This window comes from Macaca nemestrina, chromosome 15 (genome assembly GCF_043159975.1).
Source record: "Macaca nemestrina isolate mMacNem1 chromosome 15, mMacNem.hap1, whole genome shotgun sequence".
Lineage (NCBI taxonomy): Eukaryota > Metazoa > Chordata > Mammalia > Primates > Cercopithecidae > Macaca > Macaca nemestrina.
In genome coordinates this window covers 18,293,070-18,314,755 of record NC_092139.1, presented here as the reverse complement: position 1 = coordinate 18,314,755, position 21,686 = coordinate 18,293,070, and the positions used below count along the sequence as shown (strand labels likewise).

At 43.4% G+C, this 21,686-nt stretch overlaps 2 protein-coding genes across 2 annotated transcripts; both read right to left on the bottom strand.

Moving 5' to 3' along the window:
* Window positions 1–2,245: 2,245 nt before the first annotated feature.
* LOC105496481 (cTAGE family member 2-like) lies at window positions 2,246–5,080 on the bottom strand. Its single transcript, XM_011766951.3, is given in 2 exon segments — window positions 2,246–2,708; window positions 2,710–5,080. Coding segments are annotated over 2 exon segments (2,469 nt in total). The 5' UTR covers window positions 5,017–5,080; the 3' UTR covers window positions 2,246–2,546.
* Window positions 5,081–13,102: 8,022 nt separating this feature from the next.
* On the bottom strand, window positions 13,103–21,686 carry OCSTAM (osteoclast stimulatory transmembrane protein). Its single transcript, XM_011766952.3, is given in 5 exon segments — window positions 13,103–13,702; window positions 13,704–13,765; window positions 13,768–14,122; window positions 16,413–17,415; window positions 21,643–21,686. Coding segments are annotated over 5 exon segments (1,698 nt in total). The 3' UTR covers window positions 13,103–13,468.

Here is a 21,686-nt window from a genome sequence, read left to right as displayed (position 1 = left end):
AGTAATATTCCCCTTAGATATTACGAATAATATCATCACAGGGTGTACACCCACTGTGATATTAGGAGTAATATCTCCTTAGATAGTCCGAATAATATCATAACAGGGTGTATACACACAGTGTGATATTAGGAGTAATATCTCCCTTAGGTATTACATGTATCATCACAGAGAGTACACACAGGGTGTACATTCACTGTGATATTAGAAATATCTTCTTAGATGTTATGAAGAATATCATCATAGGGTGCAAACCCACTGTGATGCTAGAATAATATTTCTCTTATATATTACAAAAAATATCATCACAGGGTGTATGGCCACTGCGAAATTAGGAGTAATAGCTCCCTTAGATACTACAAATAATATCGCAGAGTGTACACCCACTGTGATATTAGGAGTAATATCTCTCTTAGATACTATGAATTATATCAGAAATCTCATTACTGAGGACTACACTTCTGTAACAAACTCAAGAAGAAATAAATTTCCATAAAACTTAATGATGTTATAGAAAATTTTTTTAAAGTGAAGAACAACTTCCATGAATAAATTCTCAACTAGTTCAAAAGAGCAGGAACACAATTTGAAATGCATGATTATTACCAAAACTTCGGGAGTTCAGTCTAGGTCCTGCTGCTTACCCCAAAGAAAGCCAATCACTGAGACAATGATTGACTCAAAGATCACCCCAGAGTTCAAAGTGGCTGCTGAGGCTCTAGGCATTGCCTTTTGTCAAAGAAGAAGGCTTTAATCAGGTGCTGCAGCTGAGAAGACGGAGATCAGTCTCAACTCTATCTCCCTGGACAACTAAAATTAGGGGTTTATATAGCAAGGAAGCAATGTAACAATGTGTAGGAAAACGGTAACTCAAGAGGCCTAAGGAAGAAATCATAATGAATGAGGGGTCTGGCATCTCATTGTCTGCATGTGGTGATCTGGTGAGTTTCAGTTCTTTGATACCTTTTGAGAGGTCTGGGGTCCTTTCCTGAGGAAGGAACTCAGATAAAATCAGTATAAGTTTCAGGCCTTAAGACCAGAAGGGTCAGTTTCTATGTCTATCCGAAAGAACTGTCTTTCGGACTATTGGGTCCTTTTCAGTCCCGCCTTTTGTCAATTCTTCATTCATGGGGAATCTGGGCGTTGATCTTTCCGGCTGCTTTTTTATAATATCTAAAGGCAATATTACTCCTAATATCACAGTGAATATACAGCCTGTAATGATATTATTCATAATATCTAAGGAAGATATTACTACTAACATCACAGTGGATGTACACACTGTAATGATATTATTCATGATATATAAGGGAAATATTACTCCTAATATCACAGTGGGGGTACACCCTGTGATGATATTATTTGTAATTTCTAAGGGAGGTATTTCTCCAATATCACAGGGGTGGACATCCTTTGAAAATATGATTTGTAATATCTAAGGGAGATATTCCTCCTAATATCTTCTTTTAGATATTACAAATAATATCACAAGGTGTACACCCACCGTGATATAAGGAGTAATATCTTCTTTTAGATATCACTGAGGCTTTACGTTGCCTTGTGGCTTCTGCTCTCTTGAACTACCTTTGACATCCCCTAAGGGAGCTCACTTTAGAGCCCTTCATCAGAGGCCACGTGAAGACAGAGGCTCTGATGCTATATCAACCACATATTTTTATGTATCCTGACGCTTCGACATCTAGGGCCTTGCTGACCTTGTCAGGCCTGTCCCTCCCAGGGTTAGCCAATTCCTAGAGACAGTAAACATCTTGCCCATGAGTGTGCTTTTCACACACAAGCTAACCAGTCCAGAGCTCATGCTCCCAGTTACCTACTTCATCAGCCTTCCATAGGACTCACACACTCTAGGCCACTGTTCCTCTGTCCTAAGCACTCCAGGGCCAGGTACCAGACAACTAGGGACAGCCCCTATTCCCAGAGCCTGCTGAAATTACTGAAACTATAATAGCTAACCTTAACCCTGCTCATCTTGCCTCACTTATTCCTTCCCGTGGAAACCACCGTAAAGGCTCTTGCCCATGTTTTTCCATCACTCCTGCCTTCTTGCTGACCATAGTGCCTCCCTATTCGGTGCTGCATGGCATAGCACTTTCCCTTCTCTTGGGATCTGTGAGTAACAAACTCTCTTTTCAGTGGCAATCGACTCTTGATCTGTTGGTCTCTCCATACCTGAAGAATAATGCAACCTATATATATTTTTAAATCAACTAAAATTTATTTAATTAAGCATAAAGTTACTTTCACATTTGTCTACAACCACAGTAAATCCAGTTCTTGGCATAATGCCATGGCTTTTAAAATTTAAAGCCTCCCCACCCGCAAGATTACATATGTAAAACTCCCACTATTGTTTCTATAACAGTGGATTAGTTAATCAAATTAAAATAGTTATACTATCTAGAATAAAATAAAATGGAAATAATTTACTCATAAGATTCATCCTTATTTACAATATACTATCCTGAGAATTATAATTCCGTTCAGTTTCAATTTGAGCAAAAGTGTGATGACTGAAGTAACAGCAGTTACTTCAGCTGAAAATGAGAATAGTCAAAATGACTTTTGAAGAGAGCAAAAATATTGTCAGGTTTCTTGCCGTGGTTCTGGATCTTCAGTAGCAGGCTCATTTGAAGGCAGACCCAACCCTCAAGGGAACTCACTCTATCTTCAGAATGTAGGGGTTGGGGGGACAAATCCAAGTCTTGGGGGAAGGTAAGGAGGAAAACCCCTCGGTGGATAGACATTTCTCATTGCAAATGGAGCACGTGGTGGACCTGGGACATCCCTTGGTGGCAGATAATCTGGAGAAGCTCCAAACATGGTTCCTGTAGGAGGTGGAGGGAAAGGAGGTCCTCTTCTCATGAACGGGCCCCTCATATCCACTGGCCACAATGGACCTCTGATTGGAGCAAGAGGTGGAGGGAAAAAGCCAGGGCCAGTTGCTTCATTTTCAGCGGGGAGAGATGAATCAGGCACATTTAAATTACCAAGATTATCTTTGGTATCATTTCTACTGGATTCCATTTCTGAAGGCATTGACCCATCCATTTTATCCAAAGAAGGCATATTAAAACTTCTGAGTTCTGCTGGTCCAGAGCGTCTAGCAGAATTAGAATAAAATCTGTCTTGCCTTTGTGGAGGAACAGCTGAATCAGGATATGATTGTCCTGGTGGAGGAAACATCATCCTACAGGCCTGTTCCCACGGAGATGACAGGGGCCCAGTGCCAGAAGGAACCCTGTGAGGATCGGTAAACCTATCACAGCTTGCTTCTCCTCTTTCATTGGTCATCTGATGGTCCAGAGGATTCCCTGGGCCTCTTGGGCCTCTTCCTCCTCCCCCTGGAAGCAAATGTGAGAGTCTGAGTGGACCCTCCAACACAGTTGGAGGATAGAGAAAATATCTCGTTTCAGATGAAGGCCGACCCAGTGGAGAGGGACCATAGGAGGAATGCTCTCTGCCAAATGCTGTATTTGGAACATCAAGTGCATTAGGATCTTTTTCTAAAAGTTTAATTTTAAAGTCTGTTTCAGCTAATTTTTGTCTGTTGTGAGCATTTTCTTCCCTTAAATCATTGAGGTTTCTTTCAGCAGTCCATGCTGCCAAACAATTATCGTGTGCTTTTTTCTTATGGGAAATAATCTTTCCTTGATAAAAATGAAGAGTTCTCTCAAATTCTTCCTCAAGATCTTTGGCTCGCTTTCTGCAGGTCTCCAGCTCTCCAGTGGCATGGCCGATCGTTTCGTCTACTTTAGAAAGTTTCTCTTTCTCTAACCGGTAATTTTCCTCTACTAGTAATTTCCTGTATAGCTTCATTCCATTTTCTTGATATAATTCTGTCATTACCTTAAGTTTCTGTTGAAGCTTCTGATTCTCACTTTCAAAGTGTGTGTTTTCCGACTGCAAAGATGCTTGTTCTGTCTGAAGATTTTTAATATGCTCTCTGAGCTCCTTCTTGGTTTCATCAACTTCAGATAACTGAATATGAATTTGGTTTCTTTCTCCTTCTAAGGTTGTTAAAGAAGCATTTAACTTAGCTGCATGAATCAGTTTCTTCAAAGCTCCTTTTGGAGGATTATCTAAGTTAGCATCATCTTCCAATTCACTGTTCACTTCTAATTCCAAGTTACCATCATCCATTATGTCTTCTCCAAGCCTAGCAGCCCGATCTTTCATCTTTAGCAAGCGTTCAGTCAGAGTCTCGATGTGATTTTCTTTATCATTTAGAACTTGTTCTGCGTGTACTTTGGAGTCTTCCAATGTTATTTTCTGTTTATTAAGTTCACTCACTTGTTCTTTCCATACTTCAGCTTCTTGAAAAAGCTGTTGCTGGCTTTCCTGAAGTTGAGAATTTTCATTCAAAGCATCTTGTATTGCTATCTTCAGTGGTTCTTCATTCATTTGAAATCTCTTGAAGGTCATTTTGGCTTCAGCTACTTGGGATTTGAGGGATTTTGACTCATCTTCTAGAAACTGTATTCTTTTGGAAATATCTGCCATCAATTCATCTTGTTCAGAATGTTTAGATTTCTCTTCTTTTAACTCTTTTTCTAGAAAGAGTATTTCATGCTCAAGTTCAGAATTGGACCTGTTTACCTTTTCACAGGTTGCCTCCAAACTTTGTGCTTCTGTTGCCTCCTTCTCAGAGCTGGCATCCTCTAAAGATGACTCTACTTCATAGGCTTCATACTCTTTTTGAATAAGGCTAAATTTTTCAAGTAGTTTACATTTTTCTTCAATTAGTCCAGAAAGTGCTACAGCAAGCTTTTTCTCTCTTCCCACATAAAGCCGACTCCTAACCGATCTAAAACTTCTCCACAAGAAAAAGGGAACAGCAAAAAATACAACGACAGCTGCACATATCACCAATTTCCATGGAAAACCGTAAGGAGTCGAATCTGGTCTCCTGCCTTCAGGCAGTGCTGCCGCAACCCTGCGTGGCTCCTCCAGGACAAGCCCCCAGTAAGGCTGAGGGGTAGCCCCGGGCTCCTTCATAGCGCCAAGGCTGCTCTGGCTGCGGCCACCGCAGTAACCCAGGCCTGTCGGGGCCACAGTTAGCCGCGAAGAACACACAGGCTTAGGTTAGGAACAGAATCCGCACCTGGCAACCGGAGCGGACCACTGGGGAGCCGGCTGCGGGGGGAGCCGGCTGCGGGGGGAGCTGGTGGACGCGGGAACTCACAGGCCTCACAGGCCCATAGAAAAGGTACAGTAAAAATATAGCACAAAAGATTTTTTGGCCGGGCGCGGTGGCTCAAGCCTGTAATCCCAGCACTTTGGGAGGCCGAGACGGGCGGATCACGAGGTCAGGAGATCGAGACCATCCTGGCTAACACGGTGAAACCCCGTCTCTACTAAAAAATACAAAAAACTAGCCGGGCGAGGTGGCAGGCGCCTGTAGTCCCAGCTACTTGGGAGGCTGAGGCAGGAGAATGGCGTAAACCTGGGAGGCGGAGCTTGCAGTGAGCTGAGATCTGGCCACTGCACTCCAGCCTGGGCGACAGAGCGAGACGCCGTTTCAAAAAAAAAAAAAAAAAGATTTTTTAAAAAAATATACTTCTATAGAGTACTGACCATAAATAAATGCAGCTTGCAAGATTGAAAATTGCTATGGGTGAGTTAGTAAGTGGTGAGTGAATGTGAAGGCCTAGGGCATTACTGTACACTACTGCAGCCTTCACAAGCACTGCCCACGTAAGCCACACTAATTAATTAAAATTGTTTACTTCAATATAAATTAACCTTAGCTTACTGTAACTTTTTTACTTTATAAATGTTTAAATTTTTTTAACTTTTTTACTTTTTTGTAATAACACTTCACTTACAACACACATTGTATAGCTGTACAAAAATATTTTCTTTATATCTTTACTTTATAAGCTTTTATCTATTAATTTTTTTTTTTTTACTTTTTAATAGTTTTGTGTTAAAAACCAAGACATAGACACACACATCAGCCTCGGCCTGCACAGGGTCAGGATCATCAATATCACTGTCTTCCACCTCCACATCTTGTCCCACTGGAAGGTCTTCAGGGTGGATAACAGGCATGGAGCTGTCGCCTCCTATAATAACAATGCCCTCTTTTGGATACTTCCTGAAGGACCTGCCTGAGGCTGTTTTACGGTTAACTTCTAACCGTACACTCTAAAATAATGACAAAAATTATAGTACAGGTTGGTCCAGTGATAGTGGGTTATCAGAACTTATTAGCATTTAGTGTCACTAAAGTTGGTATAAAACCCTCCACTGCTAAATTTAAATGGTTTACAGTTTTTGTGTTTTTTTGTTTTGTTTTGTTTTGTTTTTTGAGAAAAATAGGCTGGGCGCCGTAGCTCATGACTGTAATCCCAGTACTTTGGGAGGCTGAGGCAACCAGATCACTTGAGGTCAGGATTTCAAGACCAGCCTGGCCAATATACTGAAACGTCTCTATTAAAAACACAAAATTAGTTGGGCATGGTGGTGCACACCTGTAATCCCAGCTACTCAGGAGGCTGAGGCAGAAGAATCACTTGGACCAGGAGGCAGAGGTTGAGCCAAGATAGCACCACTGCATTCCAGCCTGGGCAATAGAGCGAGACCCCATCTTAAAAAAAGAATAATATAGTATATACATAAATATCAATTCCTCATTCATGAGGAATCTTGTTGATCATTCCAGCTGCTTCATATTGAGGAGGGGCATCCTGGGTAGCCTCATACCATGGGTAACTATGTGGTCCCCCAGGAATCACACAGGTTAATCTAATACTGTCCTTTTCTTCTGAAACAATCTTTCTTTTTCCAGTCCCCTACTTCCACCAAAGACAAATCTCAGCAAGACAAACCCACCTGCAAAATAAGCTGCAGTCCCATAAACGTGGCCTGATTATTCCACAAAGTGCAGCAAGAATTACTGTCCACATAGGCTCTCTTAAATTGGCCTTGCTGGAACCTCTCACAAGGCCATTTCAGTCAAAGACCTGGGAAAATAGCCAGTTCATCCACCTGTGTCACAGTATAAAATAAAATAGATTCTTATTGAATGTATGCAAGCAAACACATTGCCATGAATTAAGAATATTCACAAATAATTTATAAATTATGAAGAAATTAGGCATAGAGAGAACTATGCCTCAAATTCTGTTTGAGGAAAGCACCTTGTATTCAATATACTTAAAGTATACTCAGAGGCAATAAAAGCTCCAAAGAAAAATAATTATCCAGGCTCTGAAAAACAAAACAAAACAAAATCAGCAATATTTCAAACGAAAAAAACATAAAAAATTATTTCAGTCTCCATTAATTCAGTCCATGCAATCAACTTCTGGTATGCTTCATATTGAGTTAGCAATCTTTATGAACATATCAGCATTTCAGTTAGTGCCCTGGAAGTTTTCTCTCTAATCCAACGGCACAGTCTACAAAGTTATCAGAAACCTGCATTCAAGAGGTTGAATTTTTCATAAACTTCCCCAAAGAAGAAAGCCCTGGACTGTAGCTGAATGTAAGTCACTTTTTGAGAAGGATCAAAGCAAAATTACAATTGTGGATGGCAAAAGTTTTAAGACAGCCATAAAGGCGCAGTTAGCGAGGGTATTTTGTTATTCCTGTGGCATACCAGTTAACATAATAATAATAATTACTGTGACAACATATATTAAGACATATCAGAATTTTAGAACTCTCATATCATCCCGGAACTTCAGGAGGCCAAGGCGGGTGGATCACCTGAGGTCAGGAGTTCAAGACCAGCCTGGCCAACATGGCAAAACCTTACGTCCACTAAACATACAAAAATCAGTTGGACGTCGTGATGCATGCCTGTAATCCCAGCTACTTGGAAGCTTGAGGCACAAAAATCACTTGAACCTGGGAGGCACAGGCTGCAGTGAGCTGAGATTGTGCCACTGCACTCCAGCTGGGCAACAGAGCAAGACCCATCTAATAAAAAAATAAATAAATCCCAAAGGAAGCTGAACACCACCTCTGATTGACAATGCTTCCTGCATAATTCTAACATAACAAACAACCCAAATACACCTAATATGTCTCTCTTGGACTTCAGGGAACCTTATACCCAAAAAAGTTAGTTTGAGATCAAAAAGACTGAATTTAGAACTTGAAATTTTGCCATTGGAAAGTTTGTCAGAGATCAAAGTTTTGAGACACCTGACATCACAAAATAGGATTATACAGGTCACTATAAAATAGCCATTCATTTAGCAAAAATGATAATACAAAACAGCTTACCCTTTGAGAGTGAGGAGACTCAGCTTCGCAAACAATAAGCCCTAATAAAGACAGCATGAGGCCAACTAAGAGGGAGAGACTCTCTTTTTCTGTAGTTTTACTCAAAAATCTCTTATCTCTTACATGAACATTTTGTTCAAGAGAAAACCAAATTTTACCTTTATATGGTATATTATTAATGTTAAAACTAATTTTAATAAAACCTTATAAACAAATCTATCCAAATGTAATCAGTTTGATCATAAGGTAAGAGTTCCATAAACTTTTTATAATCTTTTACAATTTTCTGTTAAAGAGTAGATTAATGCTCCAGGAAGGCCCAGATGCTGGCCTTGCATCAGTGTGGTTTTGGTGTTAATGTTTAATTTATAGAAAAACTGAAATAATTTTTTTTTGAGACAAAGTCTCACTCTGTCACCCAGGCTGAAGTGCAGTGGCATGATCTTGGCTCACTGCAAGCTCCGCCTCCCGGATTCATGCCATTCTCCTGCCTCAGCCTCCCGACTAGCTGGGACTACAGGTGCCCGCCACCACACCCGGCTAATTTTTTTGTATTTTTAGTAGAGATGGGGTTTCACGGTGTTAGCCAGGATGGTATCGATTTCTTGACCTTGTGATCCACCTGCCTCAGCCTCCCAAAGTGCTGGGATTACAGGCGTGAGCCACTGTGCCCAGCTAGCCCTGTGTCTTTTGAAAGCAGATCATGGCTGGGCACAGTAGCTCATGCTGGCGGATCACGTTAGGTCAGGAATTTAAAACCAGCCTGACCAACATGGCGAAACCCCATCTCTGCTAAAAGTACAAAAGTTAGCCGGGCATGGTGGTGCGTGCCTGTAAGCCCAGGTACTCAGAGGCTGGAAGCAGGAGAATTGCTTGAGTCCAAGAGGTGGAGGTTGCAGTGAGCCAAGATTGCACCACTGCACTCCAGCCTGGGTGACAGAGTGAGGCTCCACCTCAAAAAAATAAAATAAAATAAAATAAAAGCCAATCATTTTGATTGTCGGCTTCTCCCAGGTCTGATGACAGGGCTTTGACTGGTGTCAATGCTCAGGATTAAGCAGGAGCCAATGCCTTCTTCAGACCCAAGAGTCAAAACCCTGTAATTTAACAGCACAAGGATTAGTTAATAGATATTTTTACTCCAGAAAATCCTATCAGTCATAAATTAAAACACTGTGATTTGGTGTTTAGGAGCTACTGCCTGCAGCACTTCAAACTACAGTATTAAAGTAGTTAGGTTATTCATTGCATATGTCTCATTGCTAGCATTCTAGTGACAGAATTGTGGCTAAAAGCATAAAAAATGTGATAGGTCCTATGCTGAACTTATCAAAGTAAGACAACTAACATTTCTCTCCATCACTAAAATATGATAAATACAAATATCATTTTTGGAAATTCAGTATGAGGATAAATAATCTCCTTTCACTTAAATGCTATACAACAAAACAATGACAAAGTAAGAACAAGCATACAATAATTTCTTTTCAGCTATTTAAAAGAGCATCATTGTCAGGTATGGTGGCTCACACCTGTAATCCCAGCACTTTGGGAGGCTGAGGAGGGTATATCACTTGAGGCCAGGAGTTCAAGACCAGCCCGGTAAACATTGTGAAATCCCATCTTTACTAAAAAATATTAAAAAATTAGCCAAGCATGGTGGCACGCGCCTGTAATCTCCACTACTTGGGAGGCTGAGGCACGAGAATCATTTGAACCTGGGAAGTGAAAGTTGCAGTGAACCCAGATCACCCAACTGCACTCCAGCCTGGATGACAGAGTAAGATTCCATCTCAAAAATAAAATAAAATAAATAAATAAAAAAGCATCATCATACATTTCCAAGATTGGTTTCTAGATACAGTACTGTCAACTGACCAGGTAACTTTCACCACTAAAATTTTCAAACCAGTACAACACTTGTGTATATTTTGTTTTCAAGTACACATATGAAGGCCCATCAGTGATAAACCCCTTGGGATCAAAAATCACTAGAAAGTCTCATACTTGTTTTTGTTACTACTTAATCTAAGTCAATGCCACTTAATGTTTTTTGTTTTTTGTTGTTGTTGTTGTTGTTGTTTTTGAGACGGAGTCTCACTCTGTCACCCAGGCTGGAGTGCACTGGTGCAATCTTGGCTCACTGCAAGCTCCGCCTCCCGGGTTCATGCCATTCTGCCTCAGTCTCCTGAGTAGCTGGGACTACAGGCACCTGCTACCATGCCTGGCTAATTTTTAGTATTTTAGTAGAGTCGGGGTTTCACCGTGTTAGCCAGGATGGTCTCGATCTCCTGTCCTTGTGATCCGCCCGCCTTGGCCTCACAAAGTGCTGGGATTACAGGTGTGAGCCACCGTGCCTGGCACTTAATGTTAATAATAGTAAACACAACTAAAGTAGTTTGAAAAAAATCTCAATCAATATAATTTCCATAAGGACTGGGCCAATTTTTCCTGGGCATTAAAATTTTGTACCCATATTACAGTTGTTCCTCATTAAAGAAAAAGATCTGAAACCAACTCAAATTATTGATTTCATTGAATTACCTTGGAAATAGGCTAGACATGGTGGCTCATGTGTGTAATCTCAGCACTTTGGGAGGCCAAAACAGGCGGATCATTTGAGGTCAGGAGTTCAAGACCAGCCTGGTCAACATGGCAAAACCCTGTCCCTACTAAAAATAAAAAATTAGCGGTGGTGGTGCACACCTATAATCCCAGCTACTCAAGAGGCTGAGGCACGAGAATCGATTGAACCCAAGAGGGCAAGTTGTAATGAGCTGAGATTGTGCCACTGCAGTCCAGTCCAGCCTGGGAGACTAAGCAAGATAATATCTCTAATAATAATAATAACAATATGAAAAGAATCACCTTGGAAGTAAACACCATTTAAACATTTTAATTCTCACCTATCTTTTAAAACAACAAAATAAATGTACTATCTGCTCAAACCTTATAAAAAATGGCTTTTATTTATTTATTTGCCAAGAACCTTAAGGCTCTCCTAGATCTCAAGATCATCAGAGGTAAGCAAAGCCAATCAAAATTTTTTTTTTTATACTTTAAATTCTGGGATACATGTGCAGAACACGCAGGTTTGTTACATAGGTATACACGTGCCATGGTGGCTTGCTATACCCGTCAACCCGTCATCTACATTAGGTATTTCTCCTAATGTTATCCCTCCCCTTGCCCCCATCCCCCAACAGGCCCCAGTGTGTGATATTCCCCTCCCTGTGCCCATATGTTCTCATTGTTCAATTCCCACTTATGAGTGAGAACATGCGGTGTTTGGTTTTCTGTTCCTGTGTTAGTTTGCTGAGAATGATGGTTTCCAGCTTCATCCGTGTCCTTGCAAAGGACATGAACTCATTATGGCTGCATAGTATTCCACGGTGTATATGTGCCACATTTTCTTTATCCAGTCTATCATTGATGGGCATTTGGGTTGGTTCCAAGTCTTTGCTATTGTTAATAGTACTGCAATAAACATACATGTGCATGTGTCTTTATAGTAGAATGATTTATAATCCTTTGAGTATACACCCAGAAATGGGATTGCTGGGTCAAATGGTATTTTTCAGTTCTAGATCCTGGAGGAATCACCACACCGTCTTCCACAATGGCTGAACTAGTTTACACTCCCACCAACAGAGTAAAAGCGTTCCTATTTCTCCACATCCTTTCCAGCATCTGCTGTTTCCTGACTTTTTAATGATCGCCATTCTAACTGATGTGAGATGGTATCTCATTGTGGTTTTGATTTGCATTTCTCTAATGACCAGTGATTATGAGTTTTTTTCACAAATTTGTTGGCTGCCTAAATGTCTTCTTTTGAAAAGTGTCTGTTCATATCCTTCACCCACTTTTTGATGGGATTGTTTGCTTTTTTCTTGTAAATTTGTTTAAGTTCCTTGTAGATTGTGTATAATAGCCCTTTGTCAGATAGATAGATTGCAAAAATGTTCTCCCATTCTGTAGGTTGCCTGTTCACTCTGATAGTTTCTTTTGCTGTGCAGAAACTCTTCAGTTTAATCAGATCCCATTTGTCAGTTTTGGCTTTTGTTCCCATTGCTTTTGGTGTTTTAGTCATGAAGTCTTTGCCCATGCCTATGTCCGGAATAGTATTGCATAGGTTTTCTTCTAGGGCTTTTATGGTTTTAGGTCTTATGTTTAAATATTTAATCCATCTCGAGTTAATTTTTGTATAAGGTGTTTCAGTTTTCTGCATATGGCTAGTCAGTTTTCCCAATACTATTTTTAAAATAGGGAATCCTTTCCCCATTGGTTGTTTTTGTCAGGTTTGTCAAAGATCAGATGGGTGTAGATGTGTGGTGTTATTTTTGAGGCCTCTGTTCTGTTCCATTGGTCTATATATCTGTTTTGGTAGCAGCATCATCCTGTTTCGGTTCCTGTAGCCTTGTAATATAGTTTGAAGTCAGGTAGCGTGATGCCTCCGGCTTTGTTCTCTTTGCTTAGGATTGCCTTGCCTATATGGGTTCGTTTTTGATTCCATATGAAATTTAAAGTAGATTTTTCTAATTCTGTGAAGAAAATCAATGATAGCTTGATGGGAATAGCATTGAAGCTATAAATCAAAGGTGGCCAACTGTTCAAACTGTGTGCAAATAAGGCAAATGCCAAGCTGTAACCAATCGAGCTGTTTCTGTACCTCACGTGTGTTTTCTGTATATCTCTCCTTTTTCTGCCCATAAACATTATCTGACCATGTTGCACCCCCCCCGAGTTGCTCTGAACCTATTCTGGCTCTGGGGGCTGCGTTCTTTGCTCAGTTAAACTCTGTTAAATTTCATTTAAGTTTTTAATTAAACAAGTATTTGCTGTTTATCTGAAATTCAAGTTGAACTAAGTGTCCTATATTTTAATTTGGCAATCTAATCCTGGCAATGGAAAGACCCTGAAGGAATTCGAGGCAGAGGAATAACATAATCTAAGATTTAATAAATACATTTATTTATAAAATTAAAACTGTGGGTTACTATAAATGAGTTTACAGGATTTTGAGGCATATAAATAAGTTCCAGGAGCATTTCGAGAAATTCATGATGCAAGTTCTCCATCTAACAGGTAGAGATGAGATGAGCCTGTTAGATGGAGTTGGTGCAGATGAGATAGCCTGATCTCCAGCAGGCCTGGAGGAACCATGAGCTGTCTCTGCACCCCTTGTCTTCGCCTTTGCACAGTTCTTTACCAGTTATCCAGGCCTATCACGCCCAGTATTTCCTTCCATCCTGACCACATCCCTGCGTGGGAAACAGGTCCCATCAATGGTAAATATGCAGTCGTTATGCAGAGGTGGAAGCCGAAGCTCAGAGCGGTGAAGTGACCTACCCAAGGTCACACAGGGAGGCGGCACAGGACCGAGGCTACAACTCAGGTCTCTGCAACTCCAAAGCTCTTTCCCCTCTCCCTCTCTGCTCTCGGTTCTTCAAGGCATCCAGCCTGCAGTCTATCCATGCCGGAGGCTTGCAGGCAGGTCTGGGTGTGGGGCGCAGGAAGGAGCCCCCAGGGACAGCTGCTGGCCTTGGTGCCTGTCGTGTCTTCGCTGAAGCCGGGCGTGCAGGTGGCGGACCCTCCTCGCCTCCTGGGCTGTGAAGAAGGAAGCGGCGATGGCGTGGCGCAGGCGGCGGGCGTAGGCCTCCAGGAGCACCGTGGAGCCCGCCAGGAGCTGCAGGGCCCCCGCGGCCAGCGGGGCGGCCGCGCGGGGACGCCGGGCGGGTAGCAGTGGGCAGCGGGCGGAGGTGAGGCCGAGCTCCCATTGGTAGGAGCTGTGGACAGAGAGGAAGGGGCTCTCCGGGGGCGGCTGGTTGAAGAGGAAAGGGATGAAGCCCAGGACAGTGTATGCCACCTTGAGAAAGGAGAAAAAGACGGCGTCAACTGAGGGCCCCGCTGGCCACTCCCCACCTCTAGAGGAGGCTTGTCCAGCTTTCCCTGCCTTCATCTGCAAAATGGGTACAGAAATAACCCCATTTCTGTGAAGGAAGAAATGGATGGAATAAGACCTCTAAAGTATTCACTAAGGACTCAGCAAGGAGCAAACATCCATAGACAATTTGTTTTCTCTAAAATATTCTGCTCAAAGATACTAACGATAGTAACATTTGTATGGTGATTTTTATTTGGCAAAAGAATCTTTTTCAGACTCCTAGTCTCATTGGGTCCTCCTCAAACCCTCAAACCCTCCTCAAAATGCTACCAATTCAACTTTGATTGAAATTCTAAATAAGAAAGCATTGTGTCAAAGTTGAATTGGTAGCGTTTTGAGGAGGGTTTGAGGGTTTGAGAGGGACCTCAATCCCAGGGTTTGAGGAGCACCCAATGAGACTAGGAGTCTGAAACAGGTTCTTTTGCCAAACCATGTTGTTGGCCAGGCTGGTCTTGAACTCTTGACCTCAGGTGATCCACCCACCTCAGCCTCACAAAGTGCTGGGATTATAGGCATGAGCTACCATGCCAAGCCCCCTATTTTTTTTTTTATGTATGCACGAGAAATATATGACAAAATAAACCTATGTTAAATCATAAATGAACTATTTTATACAAATACAATTAAAATTCTAAATGATAAGAAAACATTGTGTCAAAGTTGAATTGGTAGCATTTTCTGCCCTAAGGATACATAAAATAATGATGTGACTTGCAATTGATGACTATCTGAGATTTGGTGAAAAACAGTAAATCAGGAAACATACTTAGAACATTGCCTGACACATTTCTTTACTGTGACCTATGGTAAGAAACGCGACTTACAGGCCAGGCATGGTGGCTTACGCCTGTAAGCCCAACACTTTGGGAGGCTGACGTGAGAAGAATGCCTGAGCCCAGGAGTCCGAGACCAGTCTGGGCAACATAGTGAGACACCATCTCTAAAAACATATGAAAAATTAACTGGGTGGTGGTGCATGCCTGTAGTCTCAGCTACTTGGAAGGCCAAGGTAGGTGAAGTGGGAGGCTCATTTGAGCCCAGGAGGTCAAGGTTACAGTGAGCTGTGATTGCACCATTGCACCATTGCACCACTGCTTTCTGGCCTGGGCAGCAGAGTGAAACCCTGTCTCAAAAAAGGAAAGAAAAGAAATGCATTTTACAGCACCTTGAAAGCACAGATTGTATTATAACTGAAGAAAATATTCACAAACCCATACACTCCCTTATTGTCTAAGATATAATCTTATAATTTTCCAGTCGATTCTATTTCATTTAAAAAACTGTCTGTGACTTCTTAAATTGATTAAATTGATTTTGTGCAGTTTGAAAAACACTTTCTTAGTATGTAATAAGTACTTGATAAATATAAGCTGTTAATATTATTAGCTCAGAGTCTGACACTTTGATATGTTTTATGCAATGGACTTTTGTGTGAGACCTCTCTACTCAAAATTAAAAATAAAAAGATCTCTGGCAAAAGAAAGGATCGAAAAATACAACTCTTGATCTGATAGTAATATATCTGATTATAAGTCGATAGTAAATATTTTCTATATCATTTTAAAAATAGTAAATATTTCAGGCTTTGCAGGCCATACAGTCTCTGTTGCAATTACTCAACTTTGCCTTTGTAGGGCAGCCACAGACAATATATCGACAAATGGCATGGCTGTGTTCTAAAAAATACCTTCTTTACAAAGACTCCGGAAGGCTATAGTTGGCTGCCTTCTGATCAAGCCCATTCCAAAGTCCTCCTCCAGTCTGATATAGACAGATGTGAGCTATTAATAACAGCCACTCTTTATTAAATATCTCTTATGTGCCATGGAGCTTACTAGGTACTTTAGGACAATATCACATTGTAAGACACAATAGCCTCGTAGGATTAGGAGGATTGATTTGATTTGTACCAATGAGGAAAATGAGGCTAGGACATGCTGCCACTTGTGATGGGTGACCTTGGACGCAAGTTATTTTAAGGTGTCTGGGTTTCAGCATCCTCAACTGCAATAGGAAGTGAAAATGGAACCCACTTCCTAGGGCTGTTGTGGGTATCCAATGAGTCCCACTACCCGTGGTGCAGGGCCCCATGGCTGATTCACGGGCTATTTCTTGGAGGCAAGTCAAATTTAATCACAAGTCAAGGGTTTAACAGACTGCCCCCCTCTCTCAAAACAACGACTCCCTTCCTTCTTCCCATCATCACACTTACATCGTACTTGACCGTGAGCGTGATGGGCACAGTTGGCAACTTCTGAGCCCAGTCCACGGTCGCCTGTGCCAGGAGGAAGGCTACATGGTCTGTGGCCACTGCCACAGCCGTGGCCACCAGGAGGAGGGCAAGCAGCCCCAGCCTTAGAAGACAACTCAACAGCTCCTCCTGTGACAGCCTCAGCCGAGCCGCCTGGAGCAGCCAGGTGGGTGGAGGGGCCACCAGGTGTGTAGCCTGGGCCTGTGCCAACCGCTGGGTCAGCTGTTGTGTGGCGTAGATATTGTCAAACCGCAGGTCTGTCAGGTAGCAATGGAGGTACCATGCCGACTCCACTAGGAGGCCCAGCATAAACAGCACTGTGACCACTCGCTGGGTCCCTAGTGCTGCTGCCCGGGCCAGGGACTCCAGGCCAGAGAAATCCTCCAGGACCTGCTGAGTGATCCTGAGCATGTGAAGGTAGAAGGCAGAGCCATTGTCCTGGGCCTCAAATGTCAAGCCCCGGTCGCCTGCCTGGCCTGCGGGGCCCAGAGTCCTGGATGCTGCGTGCAGCTGTTGAGTGGTGTTGAGCAGACTCTCCAGGGAACCCTCGGTGACACACCTCAGCACCTGCCCGGCTGCACCCACGTTGGCCAGGATGTTGGGCACCACAGCAACGGCCAGGGTGGCAGTGCTGTAGGACAGGAGCAGCCGGCGTCCCTGCTCCGTGCCCAGGGTGGGCACGCTGAGTGCAAGCAGGCAGCGGACTGGGGGCACCAGGCCCAGGCTCAGGAAGACCAGGAGGCCACAGACAGTGGCCACCATGCCTGAAGGTCCAGGAGGATAAAGCAGCAAGAATGCCAGCCAGTGATAAACCAGACCCGCAGCAGCAGCGGCCAGGGAGGCACACAGGAAGAGCTGGGTCAGCAGCTGGCTACAGTTGGCCGGAACAGGCTGGGAGAAGGCGTCCCAGGCAGCCTGCAGTGGGGCGAGGGCCTTCCAGAGCCCCAAGTCCCAGGACCTCCACCTGCACACAAGGAAATTGAGGGGCATCTCTATCAGGAGGTGGATGGGTGTCTGTCCACTGCCCCTGCCCCACAAACCCATCAGCAGGCTCTGCTAACAGAATCCACCCTTTTAGTTACCCACGTGGACCCATCAGAGTAACTCACTATATACCCACGTGACACAAGCTGAACCAATCAGAGCCTTCCCCAGGATTATTCTTGCTAGAACTGTCAGGGAAGAGCCCAACTCAGAGGCAGTTCCTGAGGACGTGAGGATGAAAGTCTGTCCTGTTTGAGTCCATCATTACAGTTTTGTGAAGGCAACTGGTCCAAGAGAATGAAAGAGTCATGGAGCGAGAAGCACAGGTGAAAGAGAGAGAATGAGTAAGAGGAGAGAGAAGAGAAACAATTTCACTTGAATTCATAGTCTTGGTGGCTTGCTGTATGATTCTGGACCTTCTATTCTTTCTGAACTTCAGGATCTCCTCTATAATTTAGGGGTGAGGAGGGTGGACTAGTTGGCCTGTGAGGAACTTTTATATTCTATTATCCTTATATTTATTCGTTCAACAAGCGTTTATCAAGCAACGACTTTGTGCTAACCATTGGAGAAACAGGAATGAAAAAAACGAAGTCGCTACCTTCATGGGCTTGCACTATATTAAGAGCTATGGCAGAGGAATAGTAAGGAAAACTTGGATTCTGAACACATTTTATCGGCAGAGTCAACAAGATTTGCAGAGGCTGATTGGTTGTGGGGTGTGAGAGAAAGAGGGGAGTCAAGGATGATGAGGAGCTTTTGTGTCTGAGTAACTGGAAGCACTGAGGTGTCATTTCTTGAGATGAGAACTCTGTGGTCAAAACAGGTTTGAGTGGAGGGGGAGAGAAGAGGAATTCAGTTCAGAACTCTTGAATTGGAGATTCAGTTGAGCCATTCCGTGGAGGTTTTGAGAAGGTGGTTGGAAATAGAAGACAGAAATTCAGAGAGGAAATCAGGCTGGAGTTATAACATTGGAAATCATTGGTTTATAGATGTCTCCCAACTTTATATCCCCACCTAAAGCTACGGTGCACGATGAGATTCCTCAAGAGAGTGTGTCACTGGGGAGGAAAGACATCCAAGGACATGCCTCAGGGCACTCCAAAGTTAGGGGCTCTTAGATGAGAAGGAACCAGCAAAGGAGACTGGAAAACCAATGTGATGCTTAGGAAGCCAAGTAAACAAAATGTTTCAAGGAGAAGGGAGTGATCAAGTACGTCAAATGCAGCCAACAGGTCAAGAAAGATGAAGACTGAGCAATGCCTGTTAGCTGCTTAGAGGTCACTGCTGACCTTGGCAGGGACAGTTTGGTGGCCTTTTGGGCCAAAACCCAACTAGACTGGGTCCAGGAGAGATGGGAAGGAGAAGAATAGGAAACACAGATATAGACAACTCTTTCCAGTAATTTCTGCAGTAAAACAGCAGAGAAATGAAGCAGTGGCTGGTCGCTATGGGAAATTGGACCAAGAGGATTCATGTAAGGTGAGGAAATCTATAGCATGTTTACAGGTGGGAGATCTCACCGAGAGGGGAGACATTGACAAAGGGGAGACTCCCTGGAATGACACCTGTAGGGGTGGGGGCAGAGGGTGAGACTGAGAACATGCAAGGTGGGGCTGCTCTTAGAATGGAGCAGGGGTCGTTCATCCTTAATAGCAGGTGGGAAAGCAGAGGAAATAGGTACAGATGATGGTGAATGAACAGGCAACATGTGTACACTTGTGAAAAGTATCCTCTGATATACGCAGAACAGAGTAATGCTTAGGGTATAACCTCTGGACTGCCTGGGCTCAAATTCCTGCTCCACCACTTGCCAGCTTTGTGACCTTGGGTATGTATCATTACCTCTCTGTGTCTCAGCCGTCTCATCTATAAAATGGTACAATCAAAGCAGGTATCTCCTGGGGTCACTTTGTTTCTGGCACATGGTAAGCATCACATCAGCTATTATCTACCACTAGAGTCAACTCCACCGGGGCAGGGACTTTGTCCCTTTTGATCACTGATATGTCCCGAGTGCCTACAATAGTGTCTGCTGTGTTGTGAGTGCCCCAAAAATATTCACTGGGAGTAGCATGACTGATTGCTTCTGTTTGCTCAGGCTGGCAGGAAGCAAGCCCAGCAGAGAAGGTAAGATGCTGGAGGAGGTGACGGATGCTTGAAGAGGAAGAAGAAAGTACAAAATGGTTGCCCAGGAAAGTGGGAGAACAAATGAACTAGGGCAATAACATGTGCTGGGCAACACTGAGGCCCAGTTGAGGTTAGAGATCATACATTCTCTTAAGTGAGAGCAGGCAGAAAGGTTATACGGGAATATGATGATAAAGGGCAGGGAGGGTGGTGGGGAGGCTATCGCTGTGTTGGTTACAGGCAAAGCCGCTGACTTGCTCCACCATCGTCAGCTTGAAGGATAAGCATGTGACTGGGTCTAGTTGATCCAAGTACCTCTGATCCCCCGGCCACGGTGACTGGTGCAGGGATTACACCTGACTGGAGGTGCCAAGAGAGCTTTCCTCAGGGCTTTGCTGCAATGACAAAACAAAACAAAACAAAACAAAACAAACAAACAAAAACAAAAAAAACCCCCTGCTCTTTGTCGCCTTGAAAGCTAAGCTGGTAGGAGGGATGCCTCAAGCCTTGGGGACCACCATGTAGTATGGATTGGCCTAGGATGAAGGTAACACAAAGAAAACAGTGTTAGGAAACAGAGAGTCCCAGTAGCCTTGCTGGAGTACCTGGATCCAGACATGCCTGAAGCCCAAATCTATGCCGGACCACACACTAGAAAATGTCTGTTTTTCTCAAGGCAGTGCAAGATCAATCTGTCACTTGCAACTCAGTGATTCCAGACTAATACAGATACCTTTGTCAAAGGACTTCTGGGACAATAAAATGAAATAATGCATGTAAAGCATTTACACAGGGTCTGACACAGAAGAAGGATCCTATAAAACTGCACCACTTGTTACTCTGACGATACTTATGTCAACGATGTAAACGTTCACTCGCGTCTCCTCTGTGCCAAGCTCTGTGCTGACCCCTGTGGACCCCAAGAATTAAGTCCTGGTCCCACTAAAGGAGTTCACAGTCTAATTGAGGAGACTTAAATAGATCATCAGCGTTTAAGTTCATTAAAAAAGAATTCTGAGCAAGGTATGCCTGGGCCTGGACTGGGGTGGGATAGATGGAGAGTGACCCAGTTTTACCTGGGAGTCAGGAAGGTTTCCTGGAAGAGGTGACATTCCAGCTGGGGGTGGAAGGACAAGTATCAGTTTGTAGGTGAAGAAGGGAGTTGGACATCCCTGACAGAAGGAACAGTGTGTGCAAAGGTTCTGTGCTCTGAGTGTTGGGAAATAGGGAGTTGGGAGAACCAGAACAGTGGGAAGTGGAGATGTAGTAAGGCCTGTGGGGCTGGAGTGGAGGTCACAATCTTGAAGCCCTAAAGGCTGAATCATATGCAAATGTGCTTTATTGTGGCCCACTGTGTGTGTGTGTTTGTGTGTGTGTGTGTGTGTGTGTGTGTGTGTAAGCCGCGCCCATTTGGAAATAAGGAAGTTTCACATTAAAATCTGGGTTTCCAGCTTTTCTTGAGAAATGAGATCTGGGTTAGAGCTCCCACCTTTGCAACAGGTAACTGGAGCTGAGTATCCACTACTTGCCTTCGACAGGGGAGCAACCCTGCAGACTGCATCCCGCTGATCAAGGAACGGTCTGTCTGCACACGCAGGTGGCCTCCCACAGGCACATCCCCTTCCCAGCTCCCGAAGGCATTTGAATTTGGGACTAAACAGCCCCTTCTACTATATAATTAATATTTGGAACACAGTAGCTTTTAGAATAATAGCTAATAATAAAAACCATTGTAAGGATTGAAAGCCAGTCCTAAGTCATATTGGATGACAATTCTTGCACGGGGTATTGAAAATGGCAAGGAAACTAGCTGCTGTTTAGTGAGTGCTTACTCTGAGCCAAGCATGTGCTAAGTCCTAAGGATGCGTTTTCTTATTCAATTCTGGCAACAGTCTTGTAGATGTCATTATCCTTACATTTCACAGATGGGGAACTGAGGCTCAGAGAGGTAAGGATTTGCCTAAGATCACACAGCCAGGGAATGGTGGAGCTGAAGATTTGGGTTCATATCTATCACCCCCAACAGCTGACTGTTTTCTCACCTGTAGCCCTCAGTGTCCAAAGTTCCCAGACCTACCTGGTCTTGACAAGGTGCTCAGCTGCTCCTGGGTGGCCTGGCAT